The sequence below is a fragment of the Salminus brasiliensis genome, chromosome 10 (assembly GCF_030463535.1).
Source record: "Salminus brasiliensis chromosome 10, fSalBra1.hap2, whole genome shotgun sequence".
In the NCBI taxonomy this organism is placed as follows: Eukaryota; Metazoa; Chordata; class Actinopteri; order Characiformes; family Bryconidae; genus Salminus; species Salminus brasiliensis.
The window spans coordinates 38,409,008-38,432,561 of record NC_132887.1 but is presented as its reverse complement, the minus strand read 5'-3'; the positions used below and the strand labels follow the sequence as shown (position 1 = coordinate 38,432,561).

Sequence of the window (23,554 nt, the reverse complement as noted above, 5' to 3'; positions counted from 1 at the left end):
AGAGTGGAGAATCGGGGACCAGATGGACGGCTACTGGTGCTTGATTTTTCTCCTGACGAAATGCCGCTTCTGCTTGAGACGTGGCTTCCGAAGGGAGCGGGCCATATGCCGCACGGCTGTATTTACGGAGCGATTGACATTATCTGAGAGGCTGGTGAGAGAGTACAGTAGGGTGCTGTGAGAAGAACGGAGATGGCTGGGAAAATGGGTACTGTGGTGTTCCTGATCCAGTACAGGTGTGTGTATGGGCATGTATATGCTTGAGAGGTTCTGCAATCAGCCATTACATTAAACCCACTGACAGGTGAAGTGAATAACATTGATTATCTAGTTCCAGTGGGCATCTTCAAGGGGTGGAGACATTCGGCGAGACACTGAGACACTTTGACAAGAGCCCGATTGTGATGGCCAGACTAGATGACTGGGCCGGAACATCTCCAAAACATCAGGCAGGTCTTGTGGGGTGTTTCCAGTATGCAGTGGTCAGTACCTACCAATAGTGCTCCAAGGAAGGACTTAAGGGACACCTTTGGAGGTCTTGTGGAGTCCATGTCTTGATGAGGGGCCCTGCACTATTACAGGCTGGTGGTTTTAATGTTATGGCTGGTCAGCGTATATTTCTCAAGCTTTTCCATTGGACTCTAATACTGTTCGCATCTGTTAGACCCTTCTAGAAGAGCATCATTGAAGCATCCAAAGGGTTCTGTGAGTTGTTGTGGTTCTCTGTAGAACCCTTGAAGGCTTTCGAAGCGTTTCACACTATCATGGACTGTACGGAATGAAAGCGGCCTGCATTGAAGAGGTGTGCAGGTGTCCACACCTGCTGCAGCTTTAGCTCTCCACTGATATTAACTGGGCCTCAGTCCAGAGGGCATGTAGTGCAGATTATGCTGTCGGAGCACAGAACAAGTTGTCCCGGGAAGAACATAAACTTTAACTGACAACTTTCTAGTAAAATATGGCCTCTAGCACCATTTTCCGGGGCCTGCTTGGTGGGTCGAGAAGCTATCCTGAGAAGGGCTGTGTCTGACCATCTGAGGGCCCTAATGAACATCCTATAATATAAAAAAGTTTGAGGACTTAATCCAGATTATTAAGCAATCAATTAAATATACATAATAGATCAATAATCCAAAAATAATCACTCCAGTCTGAAAGTTGCAGATAGTAAAGCCTAGGACTGCTGGTCCATCTAATCCCCCACACACATAGCACACAGTTCCAGAGGGACTGAGAGACACATACTAACTGATCATTTGATGATGTAGAGGGGTCACAGGGTCAACATTGTGACAGCCCTTGTCTTCCCAGTCCAGACTCAGCTCCCAGTTGATCTCATCCATCATCTTTCTCTTCTGTCACCCTCTCTTTTTTCTCCATTCTCCAGTCTGGTCTACAGTGTCAGAGGTCAAACTGACAGCAGCTGTACACATTTACCTCTCTACCAGAAGGAGAGAGAGAGGGAGATAGAGAGAGAGAGATGGGGAGGGAGTAGAAGTCTGAAAGGGCGTTAAATTAAAGCCCACAGGCAACCTGAACCTGAAATTTCAGCCCGGACTGGTGTGTAGAGAGACAGACAGAATGTGTGTGAGTGTGTGAAATGCCACAACCTACATAAATAAATATGTGAACAATTTTAAAGCTGTCCTGAACCTGATCCCAATCCCCAATTCTGTCCCAAAAACTAACCTGGAGCCTGACCCAAAATCTAGCATGAAACTTGGCTTGAGTCCTGGCCCAAAACTTGTCCCAAAGCCTTGCCCAAAATGTAGCCTGAAGCCTGTTCCCAAAGCCTGGCGTGAAACCTGTCCTAAAGCCTGGCCTGAAAATAATTGTAAAGCCTTTCAAATTCTGGCCCACACGCTAACCTAACTAACGCCTAGCATGAAATCTGACTCGAGGCCTGTGCCCAAAGCCTGTCCTGAAGCCTGGCCTTAAAACTGTCCTGAAGCCTGGACTGAGGACTGTCCTGAAGTCTGGCCCAAAACCTGGCCTGAAGCCTAGCCTGAAACCTATCCTGAAACCTGGCCCAAAGCCTGGCCTGAAACCTATCCTGAAACCTGTGCCTCAGGCCTGTGCCCAAAGCCTGGCCTGAAACCTATCCTGAAACCTGTGCCTCAGGCCTGTGCCCAAAGCCTGGCCTGAAACCTATCCTGAAGCTTGTGCCCCAGGCCTGTGCCCAAAGCCTGGCCTGAAACCTGTCCTGAAGCCTGGCCTTAAAACCGTCCTGAAGCCTGGACTGAGGACTGTCCTGAAGCCTGGCCCAAAATCTGGCCTAAAACCTGGCCCGAAGCATAGCCTGAAACCTATCCTGAAACCTGCCCCAAGATCTGTCCCGAAACCTATCCTGAAGCCTTTGCCAATGGCCTGTGCCCACAGCCTGGCCTGAAACCTGTCCCGTAGCCTGGCATTAAAACCGCCCTGAAGCCTGGCCTGAAAGTGAGGAAATGCTGAAGTGGATTTTTGGGTACGAGCTGTTTGAAAGTGTATCTAGCAGCTGATCAGTGACCTTAGCTGCGTTTCTAGCATTTCTGGAGGCGCAGTAAAGTTATTAAATGGTCAGTGAACTACTGTTTGCTACAAGTGATTGCAAGCTTTTGAATAGTAGCGTAGTAAAAGAGAGAAAGAAGGAGGGAGGGAGCGGGAGGGAGGGAGGGAGGAAGACAAAGTCTCTTCACCCATAAAGAAGTGGTGATATGGAAGGCCATGGGGCAAACGCTAGCTGATAGATGTTCCAATAAGATGTACGGCTGTTCATCCGTGAAGAAGCACATCAGTCCTCATGCCAGCCGCCCGGCCTGCCGCACTCTAAACTACACTCACTACGGAGTCAACAACACTCTCCACCATTTACCTTACTCTCTCTCCCACTCACATACACACATTCATTTGACCTTTTGACAGGACGTGGGCACACAGTGATATCTCCCGTATATATATATATATATATATATATATATATATATATATATATATAATATTATTATTAGAAATTTCATAAGGTTACTTACATATATTACATATATAATATAAATGTAATACATTATTATTCCATATGGGCTTTAACATATATTTACAATACATAGTTTTATATGTATACATTTACATAAATACAGTATAATATAGTATCATATATACATATATATATATATAAATATGTGTGTCAGTACGTATATGGAACAATAAAATGACTCAAAAGTACCTATATATAATAATAATAATATTACTTATATTTATAATGTATGCAATTAATAATATATGCCTATATATATATATATATATATATATATATATATATATATAGTGCCTATGTAATGACACATGTATTACAAGGGTGTTATAATGTATTATAATTAAGTTCCCATATTGAATAATATTCTAATAATAAAACATCTCACATGTATTACAAATATGTAATTACCTATATGGAAAAATAATATACCCCATTTGTTTGACCTACATGTAATTATCTGTACATAACCTGTGTATAACAGTGACAAGACTTCTATAAATGTAAATGCCCATATGTAACAATAATATGATCCATAAGTATTGTACACTGTGTGTATACCCACATAGTTATGTACTTATATGAAGTAATAATAATAGCAACCCATCTTTACTGTATTATAAAAAAATTCTATTCATATATATATATATATATATACACACATAATGCAGTAGACACTTTTTTCCTGAAAAGGCACCCACACACTAACACCCCCCCACAAGCACACACATATGCCTCGGCTCTGAGGTGAAAGGCCCGAGTCTGTATTAGACATATAAATCAGCAATAGCTGCCCAGGGGCTTATGGGTAAAATATAGCACAACCAGGTGCAGATTGCACCATCCTGTAATAGCGATATGACCAGGCTTCATTTATATGCCCAGCAACACTAGCAATTTACTCCACAATCTCGCTTATATAATGAAAATTTATGCCATGAAAGTAGATTAGTAGCGCGCTATTCTCCGCTCTGAAAGCGTTGCGGGAGCGCGGCTCAGGCAGCGCGGCTCAGGCAGCGCGCATTTCTCAACCGCTTAACCTCCCTGTTCCCAAACACGCACAGCAAACCATCATTTGTCTGACTTATTTATTTTTTTGGCTCCTTGTTCGTGTTGAGAGAAAAGTGATTTCCCTCAGCAACCCTAAAGCAAATTAGTGACTCAGGCCTTCTCATAAATACACACACACACGCGTCCGCACGTACACACCCGCTCTCTCACACTTTTGGTTCAGCCGTGTTCACACTCTCTCGCCCACCGGTTTTGTATCTCCTTTGACGTTTTTGACCAGCAGGAGAAAAGGGCTTCGTTCGTCATCTCGGCCTTGGTGTAGAGCGAGCAGATGAGGCCGGGAGGTGAGGGGAGTTTTCTTGAGGCCTTCGCAGCCGTCGAACCTAAGCCATGAAGGTCAAACCGCCCTAGTCTCCCTCACTTTCCTCCACAGATGTGTTAGCAGAGCGAAAGAGAGAAGGATACAGAGAGCAGACCTGTGAGAAGCAGGTCCAGGAGTGAGCTCTTCTATACATACTCAGACAGCACTGTGCAGAGGTTCTGGGCACCTAATCACGTTAGTTAAGGGCATGTCTCTCAGCAGTGAGAGAGTTTCTCCTGTAGAAGCTCCAGATCTCATCAGAACAGATAAAGCAGGTGAACATGAATCCAGTAAAAAAGAGAAACAAGAGCTTCTCATTCTGAAGAAAGAAAGTAGTGAGATCTTGTCTCATGGTGAGCTAGTCTGAAGAACAGAGCTCGGTTCCTCCAGGGTTCTCCTGGACGCCCCCCAGTCCAGCCAGCACAGCATGGAGGATGTGTTCAACTCCATCAGCAGCATCAGCAGCAGCTCACCTGATTTACCATCATTAAGCCCTGATTTACCACCAAACCAGGTGTTGATCTGAGGAGAACTCTAAATAACACTAGACGAAAACTTTGGAAATGTTGCAGTAGCTTTTCATGCTGAGCTGAGCTTTTTTCACAGGGGACTAAAACTTTTGCACAGAACTGTATGTTCAGGACCAGTAGAGGATCGTGAAAGGACACAGTGTAGAAAGTTCTGTAAGGTGCTTTTTTGTTCAAACCCATATTTTAATACCCAGTGTGTGGGTGGTGTTCTGTGTGTGGTGGGAAAACAGGTGGGTTTGCCAGATATCTTTAATGGTTTCCAGCCAAATAATTGTTCACAGCACACTGGAATGCAAGAAAAGCCACTAAGGAAGTTTTGCAACAGTTGAAAGTCAGCTTTTGAACCATAAGTCATTATCAGTATTAAACTCATTACAGTCAGTCACATTGACATAGCCTAGCGAACCTGAACCGACCAATGAGGAATCTCATTCAGAATGCTGTGTAGTCCAGGACAAGGTCAATATCCATATCCCTACTTGGAATTCTAATGTAGATTAGTTGTAGATTTAGTTTCAGTTTACCGATGAGGCTTACAATAGTGTAAAATACCACTAAATACCATAACATACCATGAAATATTACAAAATGCCATAATATACCGTATAATATCATAGAATGTCATATAAAATATAAAATACAAAATATAACATATATATAATATTACAAAATGTCATACAACACCATGAAATATTACAAAATGCCATAATAAACCATAACATATCATACAATATCAAATACAAAATATAACATATATATAAAATATTACACAATGTCATACAACACCATGAAATATTACAAAATGCCATAATATTCCATCATATAATTATAAAATGCCTTAGAATAATGTCAAATATCATACAATACCATTAAATAGAGTAGAAAATCGTAAAATACCATAAATACATTTTACGATTACAATATGCCATAAAATACCCTAGAATATCATAAAATACCATAAAATATTACACGTCTTACAATATCATTAAATATCACACATCACAATATGCCATAAAATACCCTAGAATATCATAAAATACCATAAAATATTACACGTCTTACAATATCATTAAATATCACACATCACAATATGCCATAAAATACCCTAGAATATCATAAAATACCATAAAATAATGCAAATTATTCGCTGTTCCTCCATTTACCGACATAATCTTATAAATAGTATAAAAGTATAATAATAATATATATAAATGTATATACACTACATACACTAAAGTAAAGCTAAGTAAAAGAAAACACTAAGTAAAGATGGTAAAGAATGCAGTACAGTGTAGGTCGGTCAGTCTAGTCTAGTCTAGTGTCAGGAGTCTTGCCCAAGGACTCCTACTGGTGTAGCACAGCATAGTCGCCCAGATCAGGAATCAAACCCGGGTCTCCCACATGGTGGCAGCTCACTGGCACACTTACGCCGCACCATCCACCAAATGAAATGAAGAATATCGTCTATCAAATCTCAGGTCATAGTCTAGTAGATGCTACACGGTAATACATGATCTATTAGCAAGTTCTAAACTAGAAGAAGCTCTTAATTTGGACCTGTAGTAAATGTCCAGGTCAAGACAGGTCAGGACAAAGGTCTCGAGCTCAAGCTTTTTCTTGCTTGCGTCGTTAATCCGTTAAGAAAAACTGCTTCTACTTGAACATGGGTTTAGCCTCTGCAAAATACAAAAGTAGGCCAATTTGGAGAAAAATTGCCCAATCTGGCAACACTGTGGGGAAGCAAAATGGTCGGAATTGCGTCCTGAGGTGAACAGAGAGGGAAAGAACATTAATTTGACCTCAGAAAAACACGAGCAGATAAAGAAAACAGAGGAAAAGGTTTAGTCTGAGGACGTAGCTCTGTCTCCGGGAGCAGGTCCAGGACGGGCCTTTCAAACGTCCTCTCTTATTGAGTGCTAACTCTTCTGAAATCAATCTCTGTGGATTGACGCTAACAGCTAATGGCGCCACTGGGATTCCTCAGGATTAGCCCCTCTGTTTATGCAGCGCAATTAGCTAGCTAATAAAGTTGTCCTTTTTGTCCGTAATGCTGAAGGCTAGTGATAGGGAGTGATAGGGAACGGCGACGGAGAGGCTTCGTTTTTTCTGCTAGCCTTATTTTGCTAACAGATACGTCTCAGCAGCATGCTAATGCGTACGTATACTTGCAGAAATTGCTAATAGCGTCAGAAATTAGCCAAAATGGTAAGACCGCCATGTCCTCAAATATCTCAACGGGTTGTACGTTTTAATCACAGCACATTATTAACTGGAGGGTTGGGTAGCCCACGAGCTAACTGGAATATAAGTAGGCAAAAATGCTAATTGCGGTGTGTGCGGTTGTTTCAGCACACTGGAGTGTGTTTTAATGTGTGTGTGTGTGTGTGTGTGTGTGTGTGTGTGTGCGTAGTGTGATGGTGTGTAATCACAGAGCTGTACGAGCAGAAGTGCATTCTCAGCTCTTGAGGGAGCAGTCAGCCAAGCAGAGGAATGACCACTGCCTGCTGAGCATAACCCAAAATCAATAGCCGTCTAAATAGAGTAGCATGCTTGTAGATGTATGTGTGTGTGTGTGTGTGTGTGTGTGTGTGTGTGTGCATCTGAATAGGAAGAGTCACCTCATGTAGGCCACAAATGAGATACTATACAGGTGGAGTGTGTGTTCCTTTGTCGCTGAGTGTCATCCAAACCTCAGCTAGCCTAACAGCACTATGTGTCCAAATGTTTATGGACAGCCCTTCTAATGAATGCATTCAGCCGCGTTAAGAATTGCAAATACACACACACACACAGCTTGTCTAGTCACTGTGGAGAAGTACTGCCAAAAGAATAGGACTGTTTGTTTACCATGAACCTATTAGCACCATGCTGCCTAATGCCTGGCGTGGCCTAGAGGGGTCTAAAGCCCCCCAGCATTGAAGCTGTGGAGCAGTGGAAGAACTGCATGGCGTTCCCCCGAATGATGGTTGGAACGTTGGTGCTCCATCCAACTTTTTTGGGAAGAGTTGGGGAATTGGAGATGGGATAAGGTGGGATGGTGACCATCCGACATCCTGACTTCACTAACGCTGTTGTCGCTGAATGCAATCAAACCCTCACAGCAATGCGCAAAGAGCTTTCCCTGGACAGCGGAGAGAGTTTCGCCAATAACAAAGGCAGGATAACGTCTTCAAATTCGGAACAAGAAACAACTGAACGAGTACGTGTCCCAATACTTTTGTCCATATAGCTACTGGTGAAAATGATAGAAATGCCGTCTCCAACGGCTTCATCACCGTCCCTTTAAACTGAGGAACGAGCAGAAAACAAGCCCCCCCACCACCACCCCACCCTGCTGTGACATAATAGCGTATCCTCAGCTGCCTCTTCTAGCGTCGCGCTAAAGAAAGTCTGCATGTGCCTGAGCAGGAAAAAAAGACGGAAAGAGCAGAAAAAGCTAATTATCGCCGCCAACTCGCGTTGCTAACACTCCGCCAAGTGACGGCGAATGTGTGAGCGCATGAGGCTAATATGCAAATGCTGGAGTTAATTACGGAGGCCCTCGCTAACGAAGGAGCTTAAACACTCTGCTAACTGATAAGGGACAGGCACGGGCAGTGTTTCTGGTCTGAGCAGAAGCTTAGCCGCCTGCAGAACGCTTGATCAGCTCGTGTTCTTCATTTGAGGACACCTATTAGAAGTTTTCTGATGTTCAGCAGCTGGTTTGCGTGGATTTCCTGCTGTAGAGCCACAAAAACGGACTTGATACGGCATCAAAACAGTGCGCGCTGCCTATCAAGCGAGCTGAAGCGGTGCCAGTTCTTCCTGTATGCCAACTACAAAGGGTGGTGTAGGGACACACCTACCCAGGGGGCATTATCTACCTAAGGGGCTCCCCAGTTTGGATCGCCAGTTTCCCAGCCTGTATGAATTCTCTACACTTGTGAGGGTAAAGCCCAGCACACGCCTCCTCCGACATGTGTGCAGCCAGCCAGCCAACCAACTGCCGCCGATGCAACATCACCAGGCAACCAAAGAGTTGACTCATGATGCATCGGCCAGCAGACGCCAGTGACAATCGGCCAATTTGCCCACCCTGGAAAGAGCAAGGCCAGTTGTGCTCTCTTGGGGCCTTGGCTAGCCGATGGCAAGCCGAGATTCAAACCAGCGACCCTCTGCTCATAGTGACCGCACCGTATTCCGCTGGACCACTCCAGGACCCCCATGATGTCAGATGTTTCATAGCTACATTAGCATTAGCAATTCACGATGTTCACAAATTGAGCCACGCCAAAAATCCGTAAACAACCTGCCGGCTGGTTTAAGATGGTCCAAGGTGGTCTTTAATGGTCAAGCTGGTCTAAAAGCTGGTCATCTAAGGCAAAAAACACATCGCCAGCTGGTTTAAGTCTAAGTCCAGGGTTTGTTAGCGATGTTAGCCTAGCACCTGCTATTACCAGCCCCACCCTATGCTGGTTAGCCAGCTGGTTAAACTGATAGACCAGCACAGCGGGTGTTTTCATTTGTGCTGGATGGTTTAATTGGTCTTCTAGCATGACCAGCTTCACCAGGTTGGTCATCAAGCTGGTCCTGCTGGTCAACCAGTTTATGATTATGATGGATATGCCAGTTAGAATTTTTTTTTTTTATGTTATGATTAATTTTGTTTCATTTATTGACACATATGGATTTGGTGACAGTCTAAATTCAGTGTTTGTTAGCGATGTTAGCCTAGCATCTCTTCTCCTCTTGCCAGCACCACACTATGCTGGTTATCCAGCTGGTTAAGCTGAGTTGGGGGATTGTTTTCATTAGAGTTTGACGGTTTATTTGAGATGAGATTGGTGACAGTCTGCGTCCAGTGTTTGTGAGCAACGCTAGCCTAGCATCTTCGGCTGTAAAACTAATGATACAAACTTCAGAAATCAAACGTTTCTTGGCCGGTCAACTTCATCCGGGGTCGGTGATCAATCACGAGAATTGGATTTTTGGCCGAACTACTCCTTTAAGTTTGTACATATGCTAGTGTGTGTGCGCTGCTGTACCTCACAGCGTGGCGTGGAGGGTTTTGTAGACTTCTCTCCTCGATGGACTCGGATGAATACACACATTTTTTTTGCTTCTAGCACAGGCGCTAGCAGAGCTAATGAAAGCAATTGACCGAGCTCTTTAGATATATAGCTGAGAACAGGGCGAGAGGGCCTGCAATTAAACTAGTAAATTTTCACTCTTTCTTGTGCCGTCCTCCCAGTTTCACTGTGAGTGTGTGTGTGTGTGGTTTAGCCCGGGGTTGGATGTGTGTGTGTGTGTGTGTGTGTGTGTGTGTGTGAGTGTGTTCTCGGGTGCTGGATGGCGGTTGAGGTTAAAACCCTGGTCACTCTCCCTTTCATTCACTTGCCTGAATAATCAGCCTTCTTTCTTCTCTTTGTTCTGCTTTGTTGCTCTGGCACTGAGCTTACCCTGCACGTGTTCAAGAGCTGCTCAGTCTGAGTGTGTGTGTGTGTGTGTGTGTGTGTGTGGATATACAGTACCTCAGTTCACTGTCATGACAGATTACAGCCAGTAAGGCAGCAATGCCAGGTTACCATTACTGCTTGTTTAGTAGCAAGTTTACTCCACACACTAAATGGACAAAAGTATTGGGACACCCACTCATTTATAGTGTCTTCTGAAATCTAGGGAATTCAAAAAATGTGCTCCAGAGAGTCCTATTCTATTGGAGTTTGTGGAGTTTAAAAGGTACCGCACGTTCAGTCAACAGTGTAATCGTGTTTCTGTGTCCTGTTTGTGGCTTAGTTTTCGAGATCGGTGGCAGACATGATAAGCATATGGCTGACAAGCAAACAGCAGAGATCAGCGACAAGTCTAAATCCAGAGCCAAGCAGAGCTCACTGCAGAGTTTCACACTAACATCACACACCAAGCTGTGGACATGAGCAGCCCTGACGCCACGGCTCACACGTCTGTCAGCACGCACTCAGGTGCTCAACGGCAGGTTGTTTACTTCATTACTCCACTATGAGTTATTTAGTATCTACTATGAGTTATTCTGTATCCACTATGAGTTATTCAGTATCCACTATGAGTTAATTAGTATCCACTATGAGTTATTTGGTATCCACTATGAGTTATTTAGTTTCTGCTATGAGTTATTCAGTATCCTCTATGAGTTATTCAGCATCCACTATGAGTTATTCAGTATCTACTATGAGTTATTCAGTATCCACTATGAGTTATTCAGCATCCACTATGAGTTATTCAATATCCACTATGAGTTATTCAGGATCCACTATGAGTTATTCAGGATCCACTATGAGTTATTCAGTGTCCACTATGAGTTATTCAGGATCCTCTATGAGTTATTCAATATCCACTATGAGTTATTTAGTATCCACTATGAGTTATTCAGGATCCACTATGAGTTATTCAGGATCCACTATGAGTTATTCAGGATCCACTATGAGTTATTCAGGATCCACTATGAGTTATTTAATATCCACTATGAGTTATTTAGTATCTACTTTGAGTTATTCAGTATCCACTAAGAGTTATTCAGGATCCACTATGCGTTATTCAATATCCACTATGAGTTATTCAGTATCCACTATGAGTTATTCAATATCCACTATGAGTTATTCAGTATCCACTATGAGTTATTTAGTATCTTCTATGAGTTATTCAGGATCCATTATGAGTTATTTAGTATCCACTATGAGTTATTCAATATCCACTATGAGATATTCAGTATCCACTATGAGTTATTTAGTATCTTCTATGAGTTATTCAGGATCCACTATGAGTTATTCAATATCCACTATGAGTTATTTAGTATCTTCTATGAGTTATTCAGGATCCACTATGAGTTATTCAATATCCACTATGAGTTATTCAGTATCCACTATGAGTTATTCAATATCCACTATGAGTTATTCAGTATCCACTATGAGTTATTTAGTATCTTCTATGAGTTATTCAGTATCCACTATGAGTTATTCAATATCCACTATGAGTTATTCAGTATCCACTATGAGTTATTCAATATCCACTATGAGTTATTCAGTATCCACTATGAGTTATTCAATATCCACTATGAGTTATTCAGTATCCACTATGAGTTATTTAGTATCTTCTATGAGTTATTCAGGATCCATTATGAGTTATTTAGTATCCACTATGAGTTATTCAATATCCACTATGAGATATTCAGTATCCACTATGAGTTATTTAGTATCTTCTATGAGTTATTCAGGATCCACTATGAGTTATTCAATATCCACTATGAGTTATTCAGTATCCACTATGAGTTATTCAGTATCCGCTATGAGTTATTCAGTATCCACTATGAGTTATTCAGCTCTCCCATTGGCTGGTGGAACTGAAGGCCTAGGGCATGAGATTAACCACCAACGTAATCAGAAGAGTCAACCAGTCAGGTTCTGATGTCCAGTGGGTTTCAGTTTTCAGTTACTTTGAATGTTTGTGTTGAATCTGGGCGAATGGTACAGTGCTGTACTGTCAGCGTAGAGCTAGTGTTACATAATTACATAAGGGGGCTAATGAAAGTTAGCATTATTGTACAGATAGGTTTTTCCACATTTAGGCCTAATAGGCTCTAATAGTCACGGTTCACCACTTCAGAACCGCTGTAGATCGAGCCTAAATAATGTTGATAATAAAAAACTTGTCCGCAATAATCTCTATAATTCTCTGTTTACATTTTCTGTGAATTCTCGGGTCAGGGTTGGCTTGGGAACGCAACAGTGAGTCAGCTCTGACTCAGATGCTTCAGGGAACCAAATGAATAGTTTGGCATGTAAAGGGCACAACACATTAATCAGCTCGGAGTAAAGCCGCACTGAGCACCTGAGCAGTGGCCATTAACACCTATTACAGGTACTAGACTCGGAACCGGGAGTACTGACGTACTTACAGAACCCATGAGACGTACAGGTGGGTTTATTAGTGACACAAAATTGGGAGAAAAAGGGAAGGAAACCATCTACCTGTCTCTGGGAGGAGGTTTTCCCCACTCCTCCATGCAGAAGTCTTTCAGCAGGCCCCTCCAGAATCTCATTTCTGTTCATTCTATGTTATAAATGTATATATTTTTAAAGGTGTTTCTTCAGTTGCATGTGTTTAGGTATGTTACCCCCATCTCTCAGTATTGATCTAATGTCCAGATGTTTAGATATGGGTAAAATGACGAGGATTTGAAGGGTTTCAATGCCTCTTACAAGGAACCCCTAAATGACCTTTCTTTTTACATTCAGCTTCTCTGTCCATTCAGCTCAGATGGGTGCGGTTTTCTACAGTGTGTGTTTTTAACAAAGGATCTTTCTGAACACTTCTTGGAAAGAAGGCCAGATTTGTTAGTGGGAACATGAATCATGGTGCTAAATGCTTGCCACAGCTCCCTCACGTCATCTGTCTGTGTGTGTGTGTGTGTGTGTGTGTGTGTGTGTGTGTGAGCTCTTTATTTTGTGCGCTCAGGTTATTCTTGTGTGCATTATGAAATCAAAGCAGAAGGTGAGGTGGGTTGGTTGGACCTAAAGTATTTCTCCTGTCCTCATTTTCTCTTTTACATTTAGGATGACATTTGTAAAGTGGATCTGAAGGGTAAGATCTATGGGTTGGGCCTGAAGGATCTATCTTCAGTTAATCAGCACCGGTCTTCTCCTCTCTTTCTTCTCCTGTAATTCTCGTCTGGATTCGAATCTGGAGGATAAGATGCATTAGTTGGACCTAAAGTGTCTGTCTGTTAAAAAGCGCCGGAGGGCAAAACGGGTTAGTTGGACCTAAAGTATCTATGTGGTACTGATGTTCACCTTTACATACAGACGGACATTTGTGGAGTGAATCTGGAAGTTGGTCGTTTGGAATTAGTGGATCTCTGAACTTACATAAACCATCATTACTTAGATCATTTAGGTACAATGCATGCATCCTGCACTCTGGATCTACCATCAGATATTTCTGAACTTACATGATCCATTATTACTAAGATCCTTTAGGTCTAACTCAAGTATTCTCCCCTCTGGATCTGTCATAGGACATATCCAAACCCATAGCTTCCATTATTACTTAGATCCTTTAGGTCCAACTCAAGTATTCTCCCCTCTGGATCTGTCATAGGACATATCCAAACCCATAGCTTCCATTATTACTTAGATCCTTTAGGTCCAACTCAAGTATTCTCCCCTCTGGATCTGTCATAGGACATATCCAAACCCATAGTTTCTATTATTACTTAGATCCTTTAGGTCCAACTCAAGTATTCTCCCCTCTGGATCTGTCATAGGACATATCCAAACCCATAGTTTCTATTATTACTTAGATCCTTTAGGTCCAACTCAAGTATTCTCCCCTCTGGATCTGTCATAGGACATATCCAAACCCATAGTTTCCATTATTACTTAGATCCTTTAGGTCCAACTCAAGTATTCTCCCCTCTGGATCTGTCATAGGACATATCCAAACCCATAGTTTCCATTATTACTTAGATCCTTTAGGTCCAACTCAAGTATTCTCCCCTCTGGATCTGTCATAGGACATATCCAAACCCATAGTTTCCATTATTACTTAGATCCTTTAGGTCCAACTCAGACATCCTGCACTCTGGATCTGTCATAGGACATATCCAAACCCATAGCTTCCATTATTACTTAGATCCTTTAGGTCCAACTCAGACATCCTGCACTCTGGATCTGTCATAGGACATATCCAAACCCATAGCTTCCATTATTACTTAGATCCTTTAGGTCCAACTCAAGTATTCTCCCCTCTGGATCTGTCATAGGACATATCCAAACCCATAGTTTCCATTATTACTTAGATCCTTTAGGTCCAACTCAAGTATTCTCCCCTCTGGATCTGTCATAGGACATATCCAAACCCATAGTTTCCATTATTACTTAGATCCTTTAGGTCCAACTCAAGTATTCTCCCCTCTGGATCTGTCATAGGACATATCCAAACCCATAGTTTCCATTATTACTTAGATCCTTTAGGTCCAACTCATACATCCTTTTTTCCCACTCCTCCATGCCGAAGTCTTTCAGCAGGCCCCTCCAGAATCTCATTTCTGTTCATTCTATGTTATAAATGTATATATTTTTAAATGTGTTTCTTCAGTTGCATGTGTTTAGGTATGTTACCCCCATCTCTCAGTATTGATCTAATGTCCAGATGTTTAGATATGGTCAAAATGACAAGTATTTGTACGGTTTCAAGGCCTCTCGAACCGGATCTGACATCCAGAGATGTAATGCGTTAATTGGACCAAATGGTTCTCTGAGCGATGCCACAGAAGAGTGTAAAGAACCATCGACTCTCAATTGCATACATGGTTCTTTATGGAACCAAAAGTGGTTCTTCTGTGGCATTGCTCAACGAACCAATTTGCTCAAATAACCTTTATTTTAAGGAATGTAGTCATGCTTTAAGATCTAGAGTGCAGGACGCATGAGTTGGACCTAAAGGATCTAAGTAAAAATGAATAAAATGAGTTCTGCTATATCAAATGATAGATCCAGAGTACAGGATGAATGCATTGGACCTAAATGATCTAAGTAATGATGGATCACATGAGTTCAGAAATATCTGATGGTAGCTCCAGAGTGCAGGGAGGCTGAGTTGGATCTAAAGGATCTAAGTGATATTGCATCATATGAGTTTTGGTATATCCTATCATGCAGTAGGTCCAGAGTGCAGGATGCATGAGTTGGACCTAAAGGATCTAAGTAATAATGAAAGCTATGGGTTTGGATATGTCCTATGACAGATCGAGACGGGAGGATGTCTGAGTTGGACCTAAAGGATCTATGTAAAAATGGGTTATATGAGTTCTGATATATCATAAGATAGATCTAAAGTGCAGGATGCATGCATTGGACCTAAATGATCTAAGTAATGATAGATGATGTTAATTCAGAAATATCTGATGGTACATCCAGAGTGCAGGATGTCTGAATGGGACCTAAATGATCTAAGTAATGATGTATCATGTAAGTTCAGAAATATCTGCTGGTAGATCCAGAGTGCAGGATGTCTGAGTTGGACCTAAATGATCTAAGTAATGATGTATCATGTAAGTTCAGAAATATCTGCTGGTAGATCCAGAGTGCAGGATGTCTGAGTTGGACCTAAATGATCTAAGTAATGATGTATCATGTAAGTTCAGAAATATCTGCTGGTAGATCCAGAGTGCAGGACGTCTGAGTTGGACCTAACAGATCTAAGTAAATATGGATCCTATGAGTTTAGAAATATCTGAAGAATGCCTCTGTTGGACCTAAAGGATCTAAGTAAAAATAAATCTTGTGGGTTTGGACATGTCCTCTAATAGATCCTGAGTGCAGGATGCCTGCGTTGGACCCTTTCCTCTTCTGCAGTCATTTATGAAACGGATCCGGGGAGACGGCGTGTTCGTTGGACCTTAAGTATCTGTCTGCTCAGTGCAATCAAATGCACTCGACTCGTCTACCAGCCTCCTGATTATCTGCTGTTTAAAATTTTATGCACTTTAATCTGTAATCATGACTCTGTAATACGAGCATCAAATCCACTGATTTAATGTAATCTGTGCTCGGCTGATGGCGTCAGGCCTTCTTCATTAAGGCCGAGCTGAATTTTTATGTTTATTCATTTAGAGTGTTTTGGAGAAGAGCGGCTTTATGAAGAATGACGTGTTCTCTGAAAACACGCTGATCTGCTTTCAAAAGTGCATTTGCATCATTAACATCTACGCAGGTCCTGCGCCCCCCCCTCACCCCCCCCCCCAAAAAAAAAAACAGCACCTAAATGCTAATGGCTCCGGGGGGAGCTTTTGTCGCTCAGCCTGAACCAACTTCACAGAGGTGGTTCTCTCCCAAATCCTGCTCTCGTGTTCTAGGACGAGGGCTTAATCCCCGAGTCCGGCCTCATAAAGGGGCCGTGAGTCGGTTCAGTCTCAGATCCGGTCCGGTCCGCCCCGCTAGCTGCTAAAGACCTCCTCCCACCTGCTGGAGTGAGAGCGACTGCTGGACCTCCTCCTCCTCCTCTTGGTTTTGCTTCACCATCTCTCTCTCTTGTGTCTCTGCTCCCCCGGCGTGGCCTGCCTGTGCTAGAGTCTCAGTGCACTCTGTGTGGTGAAGCAGAAGGTGAGTGGGCCTTGCTTTCTTCTCTTCCCTAATTCCTCTCATTCCATCAGCGCTTCGCTAACTCTGGGGAGTGTGTGTACGTGTGTGTGTGTGTGTACGTGTGTGTGTTTCAGTCTCGAAAGTTTGAGGAAAGATGTGTGGAAGTGTGTCTTTGCTTGTGCTGCTAGCGCCGAATGCTAAACAGCTAACTGTCGTTGGGTTCTGGCTCCGCCCCTCCATGCTCGCTGCCGTCTCATTGGCTCTCCTCAGTTTGAGGCTGCGAGCAGGCCGGTCGCTTAGTGATCATCGCTAACCGCTAATGCTGCCATCGCTCGCTCACACTGCGCCTTCATCGCTTCTTTATTTCTTTACACATTTATTTATTTATTTATTTATTTATACCTTCTTTCTTTTTTTCCTTTTTTCTTTCATCTTTTATTTATTTTTCATTTATTATTTTTCCTTTTTTTCTTTCTTTCTTTCTTACTTTATTTACTTATTTCTTTTTTCTTTCCTTTTTCTTTCTGTTAATTTTTTTTTTCTTTCCTTTGTTTTTCTCTTTTCTTTACATATTTATTCATTTATTTATTTGTTTGTACTTCTTTTGTTACTACCTTTATTTAGTTTTGTACTTATTTTTAAGTTTTTTCTTTCTTTTGATTTATTATTTATACATTCTTTCTTTTTCTTTTCTTTCTTTTCTTTCTTTTATTAATTAATATATTCTTTCTTTCTTTATTTGTTTGTTTGTTTTTGTTTTTCATTTTCTTTCTTGCTTTCTCTCTCCCTCCCTCTCTCTCTCTCTCTCTCTCTTTGTCTCTCTCTCTCTCTCTCTCTCTCTCTCTCTCTCTCTCTCTCTCTCTCTTTGTCTCTCTCTCTCTCTCTCCCTCCCTCCCTCCCTCTCTCTCTCTTTGTCTCTCTCTCTCTCTCTCTCTCTCTCTCTCTCTCTTTGTCTCTCTCTCTCTCTCTCTCTGCTCGGTGTGTTTTCTCTGTCTGCTGTGTGAATCGTAGTAATTAGATGTGTGTAGGTGACGGTTCAGCATCAGGTTTTTGCAGTCTGTGGTAAAACGACTACAACATCTAAAACATAAACACACACACACACACGCACACACAGGCAGACAGCTGAAGTTGCTTCAGTAAGAGAAGCTCATATACAGCAGGTAGCAGATTAGTGTGTGTGTGTGTGTTTGAGCTGGGGTTGTTGGTGTGTGTGTATGTGTGTGTATGTGTGTGTGTGCTGAGGTTGTTGGTGTGTGTGTATGTGTGTGTGTGCTGGGGTTGTTGGGGTGTGTGTATGTGTGTATGTGTGTGTGTGTGTGCTTTGTGCTCTGCGTTATGTCTCACATGGGGAATCAATAGAGCTCTGACTGGCCTTCTTATTGGATTAAGACCTAATCAAATTGACTCCCATAGCCATGACCTTACTGTACACACACACACACACACTCATACACACACACACACACACACTCATACACACAACCACGGCTCACACACACTCACATGCACAGGCTTTTCTAACAAGAGTTCTGAACTTAAATCTGTGCTCAAGCTGTGACCTCTGTGCTCTGACCTCAAGCTGACCTCTGTCACTGAGTCCTTCTCATAGGAAAGGTTTTTAGCTGTGCAGGCAATAAGTCAGAGTCACATGACAAAATCAACCACGCAATCACGCAACCCCACATGCAGCACCAGGAGCAGATAGCTTCCACACCTGCAGACCACAGTTTGCTTGAAGCGAACCCCAGACCAATTTGCTTCTGCAAAATACCCCCTCATCCCTCATAGCGTCCCCATAACACTACCAGTGCTCCCCTACAACCCAGCCGGCCAACATCTCTTATGTAAAGAGTGGTGAGGCGGGACGGCGGCATCTACTCACTCATTGCCAGTTGTGCTCTCTCAGACTCCGGCCGCTGATGGCAAGGCAGCATGGCCCGGGGCCTTGGCGGCAGCGCATTAGACCGCTGGGCAACCTAAAGCCCCCAGACCAGCGATTTCAGGAGGGTCAGAGATCGATGCTCTGGACCACACTCGACCAAACGTACCAAGCTCTCTCTCTCCAAGAGGTTCCTTTGGTCTACCAGATCTCATCTTGACCTCAGCAGTTGCCCTGAACTACCAGTTCCACTCACCACTTCTAAAAGGGGAGGTGCTACAAGAGGTTCTTTGACTCATTCCATGGAAGAGCCATTTTTGGTTCCATAAATAAACCAAGAAACATCTTTAGTAAAAGAGATATAAGTGTGGAGAACCTTTAAAGTGAACCTTCACACCTTCACATTATTTTACATTGTGTGGATCACAATGGTTCCTCTGTGCCGTCATTAAAAGAACCCTTTGATATACCTCTACTTTTTTACGAGTGCAGATAGGCTGCAGTCTCTGAACACTAACAGGGTGGTTTCTAATAAAGTGGCCCATTAGTGCAGTATTGTGGAGCTCAGGGTGGCTCGCTCTCATCTGCTCACACATCTCTCTCTCTCTCTCTCTCTCTCTCTCTCTCTCTGTCTGTTCTTCCCCTTCACCGCAGACGTGTGTATCGTACAGTGTATAAATGGTCCAAGACATGGAAAATCTGGCAATCGCTCCATTTCTTATCTTTCACACTAATTATCCGCCTGCCTCCGTCCACAGTCTTGGCAAATCCGGGCCTTATCTGCAGCCTGATTGGATCAGAGCTGTTCAGCTGAACTGCAAACGGTGTGAAATTCTGAGAGACCCTGTTGTTTGTGCCCGCTCCAGCCATCACCCTTTGACTGGGAGTTCACTGGGAGTGTGATGCATTGCCAGTCGGTCCGTTTGTGCAGAAAGTCCGGGACCCTTGGTTTGCTTGTTGTTATTTTCCAGCGAAAGCTGCTGTCAGGAGACATTTCTGAGAAGATCGTACTGATGATAATTCACTCGCGTATAAAAGGAGACAGTCAGGAGCTTCCAAAAGTAGAGTTCAAAAGGGCTTAAAAGAGAAGCTTAGACCAACAACAGCCATGCAAGACCTGGTAGACCACCAACACTGAGATGATCCTTCAGAGAGAAAATCAATCCCTGCTCTTGCTTCAGGTCTGAAAACATCTCCAGGTGTTTGTGTCCAGCCAGTCGAAAGCCTTCTTTCCTGGACAGTAGAGACAGCTGCGCCAACAAAAGCAGGATAGTCTTCTTTTAATACCCTTTTTTTGAGTTTGAAAGAAACAATAAATGAGCAGGTGTCCCAATATTTTTGTCAATTTAGTGGTTTAGCGTCTGCTGTGGGTAGATCCTCACAGAAGCCCCACTTTTGATGCCGTTAGACATTCTTGGTGTTCTCCTGGGATGCTTTTCCAACAGGACTGAAGATGATCCACTCACTCTGTGAGCTTCCAGGCTTTTCTGTTTGGCAATCAAGGCTTTTATTTTGGAAATGAAGGCACACATGCATGCTCTCTACTCATGTATTTCTCTACTCACTTTTTTGCTTTGAAACAGAAGCAGAAGCGTTTAGATCTTTAAGATGATAATTTCGGAGTGACCAAACCTTTGACCGGTACTGTAAACTCTCTACAGGCCGCAACTGTAGCAAACAAGACTGGCCTTTTGAATTCCACACCGTCTCTCTGTAATACCTACTCAGCAGATACCTGTTTACTTGTACGCATGTTTTGCCTTTGGAATAAATGGATTTCATCTAGCTGTAGTTACTCCATGTTTCCCATAACACAGATTTATGAGGCCACAGAGGGGAGGCCCATTACCTCGTCCGGCCTCAGTTATGATTACAACAACAACAACAACAGCAACAACAACAACGCTGGGCTGGAAATTGAGCAGATTGAATAATGGTCCTGTGGCAATAGGGGTTTAGCAGGAAATCAGCATGCGTCCCCAGCGTCCTTGACCCACCGGGTGTTTGTCATTGGGACCCCGGCTGTAGGACGCCTAGGAAATAAATAAAGAAGTAGAACTAAGTGATGAATGACCTACTCGATCCACGCCAACCTGGTTCACGCAAAATTGATCGGAATTACTAGCCGAGGCGAATACCTTTTATTAGCCTTGGGTGGGAAAAAGTACATTTGTGAGATTTTGTCAAAGTTTAGCAGATTTGTACTTCAGCCTGACCTAAGCAGAAAAACATGACAAAAATAAAGGGACAAACAGGTTGTGTATGGATGCAAATTGAAGTGGTGGTTTGTCCAAGAAATCTAATGTACACAATTTCCCCCTTCGTCCAATCTAGTTGATCTTCCAGGACATGACATCAAGCCTGGCTAAAGTGCTGTCGTAGTACTTGAGTCCGGTCTTGATCTCAAATCTGTGTAATATTAATAAGCTAATTTTTCATCTATTTTATGTATGTGGACTTGACTACTATACAATCTTGGTCCTGACTCAGACTCAACTACTACAAAATCCTGATATTGAGTCAGACTCAACAACAAGTCTTGGTCTTGACATGGACTTCATATGTCCTGGTCTCGGGCTTGAATTGATGTCCACTATTACAAAGTGTTGGTCTTGACTTGGACTGATTTTTGTCTTGACTCAGACTTGACTACTTTAAAATCTGGGTCTTGACTTGGACTCAGAATGTCCTGGTCTTGGTTTTGACTCGACAACTATAAAGTCTTGATCTTGACTTAGGCACAACGTGTCTTGGTCTCTGTCTTAACTTGGACTCAGTATCTACAGGGTCTTGATGTTTGGTCAGAGTCAGTTACTTGACTCGGACTCGACTATTAGGAAGTCTTGGCCTTGACTTGGACTCGACTATTATTTGGCCTTAACTCGGACTCGACTATTATGAAGTCTTGGCCTTGACTTGGACTCGACTATTATAAAGTCTGGGCCTTGACTCAGACTCGACTATTATGAAGTCTTGGCCTTGACTCAGACTCGACTATTATTTAGCCTTGACTCAGACTCGACTATTATGAAGTCTTGGCCTTGACTTGGACTCGACTATTATAAAGTCTGGGCCTTGACTCAGACTCGACTATTATGAAGTCTTGGCCTTGACTCAGACTCGACTATTATTTAGCCTTGACTCGGACTCGACTATTAGGAAGTCTTGGCCTTGACTCAGACTCGACTATTATGAAGTCTTGGCCTTGACTCAGACTCGACTATTATTTAGCCTTGACTCGGACTCGACTATTAGGAAGTCTTGGTCATGACTCTGACTCGACTATTATTTAGCCTTGACTCAGACCCGAATATTAAGAAGTCTTGGCCTTGACTCAGACTCGACTATTAGGAAGTCTTGGCCTTGGCTTTGACTCAGTGTGTCTTGGTCTCTGTCCTAATTTGGACTCAACAACTACAAAATCATGGTTCTAACTTCGCCTTGGCATTGACTCGGACTCGTCTTGGTCTTAGGCCAGCCTCGCCAACTATAAAGTAAAGTCCCGGTCAACAAAACTAACGAGTAATGGAAGCAGACACTCACAGGCCTGGGACACAGTTCTAGACAAGGAAACCAACAAGAAAAGCAGCCAAAAGTAACTTCAGCTTCAAACTCCAGCAACCAGAAGGAAAGGGGGCATCAGAGCTATTTTTGTCTTGTCTGATCAAGGGGACAATCGTCCCGAATTATCGCTTTATCCTGCAGGAGAAGTTGGGATTTCACAGCAAATGGTTGGAATTTTACCACCAGCTTGGTGCACATTTTAATCAGAACCAGGCAATAGAACTCATTTCTGGAGAGAGGCCACCTTTTGCTCTCGTTGAGCGTTTGATGAAATTGAGGCCAAGCATGTGACGGGACTCACTTTCAGGGGGGACGCTTATTGCCGTGTCTCGATTGAGCCATTCGAGAAGTCTCTGTTTGTTTCCCAAGCTGCTTCGATTCATCCTGGTTCTGTTGTTTATCCGTTTAGCTGGCAAAGTGTTTACCCTGACGCCTTGCCAAGGAAGACGAGCGACTGCGCTGTAAACAGGAGATTTATGCTGACCCTGATCTCATAGACCAGCTGATTGTTCCCTGGTGCGTCCTGCTGGATCACTTATTAGCACAGAGCCTCAAATTGGCGTCCCGCGGTGAAGATACTTCTTAGAACGCGTTCTCTCTCTTCGGTAATGAGAGAAGAACTGTCTGAAAAATGCTTATCCTCCAGCGTTGCGTTTGAAGCTGCAAACGAGAACATCCAGTCCGGACTGGTTCGGTTTGGTTCTTGCAACCAGAGCGTGTCTTGGACGTCCACCTAGCTGCATCACACCAAGACCTGGACCTTCATCAGTAGGCAATGCCTTGGTATGTCCTGGTCTTGGTTTTGTTCTTGACTCAGACTCGACAACTATAAAGTCTTGATCTTGTCATGGGCACCATGTGTCTTGGTATCTGTCTTAACTTGGACTCAGTAACTACAGGGTCTTGATGTTTAGTCAGACTCAGGTACTACAAAGTCTTGGCCTTGACTCGGACTCGACTTCCATAAGTCTTGGTGTTCGCTCAGACTGGACTACTACAATACTTTGTCTTGAGTCAGACTGAACTACTAGAAAGTCTCAGTCTCGACTCAGACTCGACTATTATAAGGTCTTTGCCTTGACTTTGACTCAATGTGTCTTG

At 43.0% G+C, this 23,554-nt stretch overlaps 1 protein-coding gene across 1 annotated transcript in view; it reads left to right on the top strand.

Moving 5' to 3' along the window:
• dlgap2a (discs, large (Drosophila) homolog-associated protein 2a) overlaps nt 1-23,554 on the top strand; it is a 244,433-nt gene that overhangs the window by 102,310 nt on the left and 118,569 nt on the right. Inside the window, 1 exon segment of the mRNA XM_072690048.1 lies at nt 16,996-17,028. Within this exon segment, the coding sequence (XP_072546149.1) occupies nt 16,996-17,028 (33 nt within the window).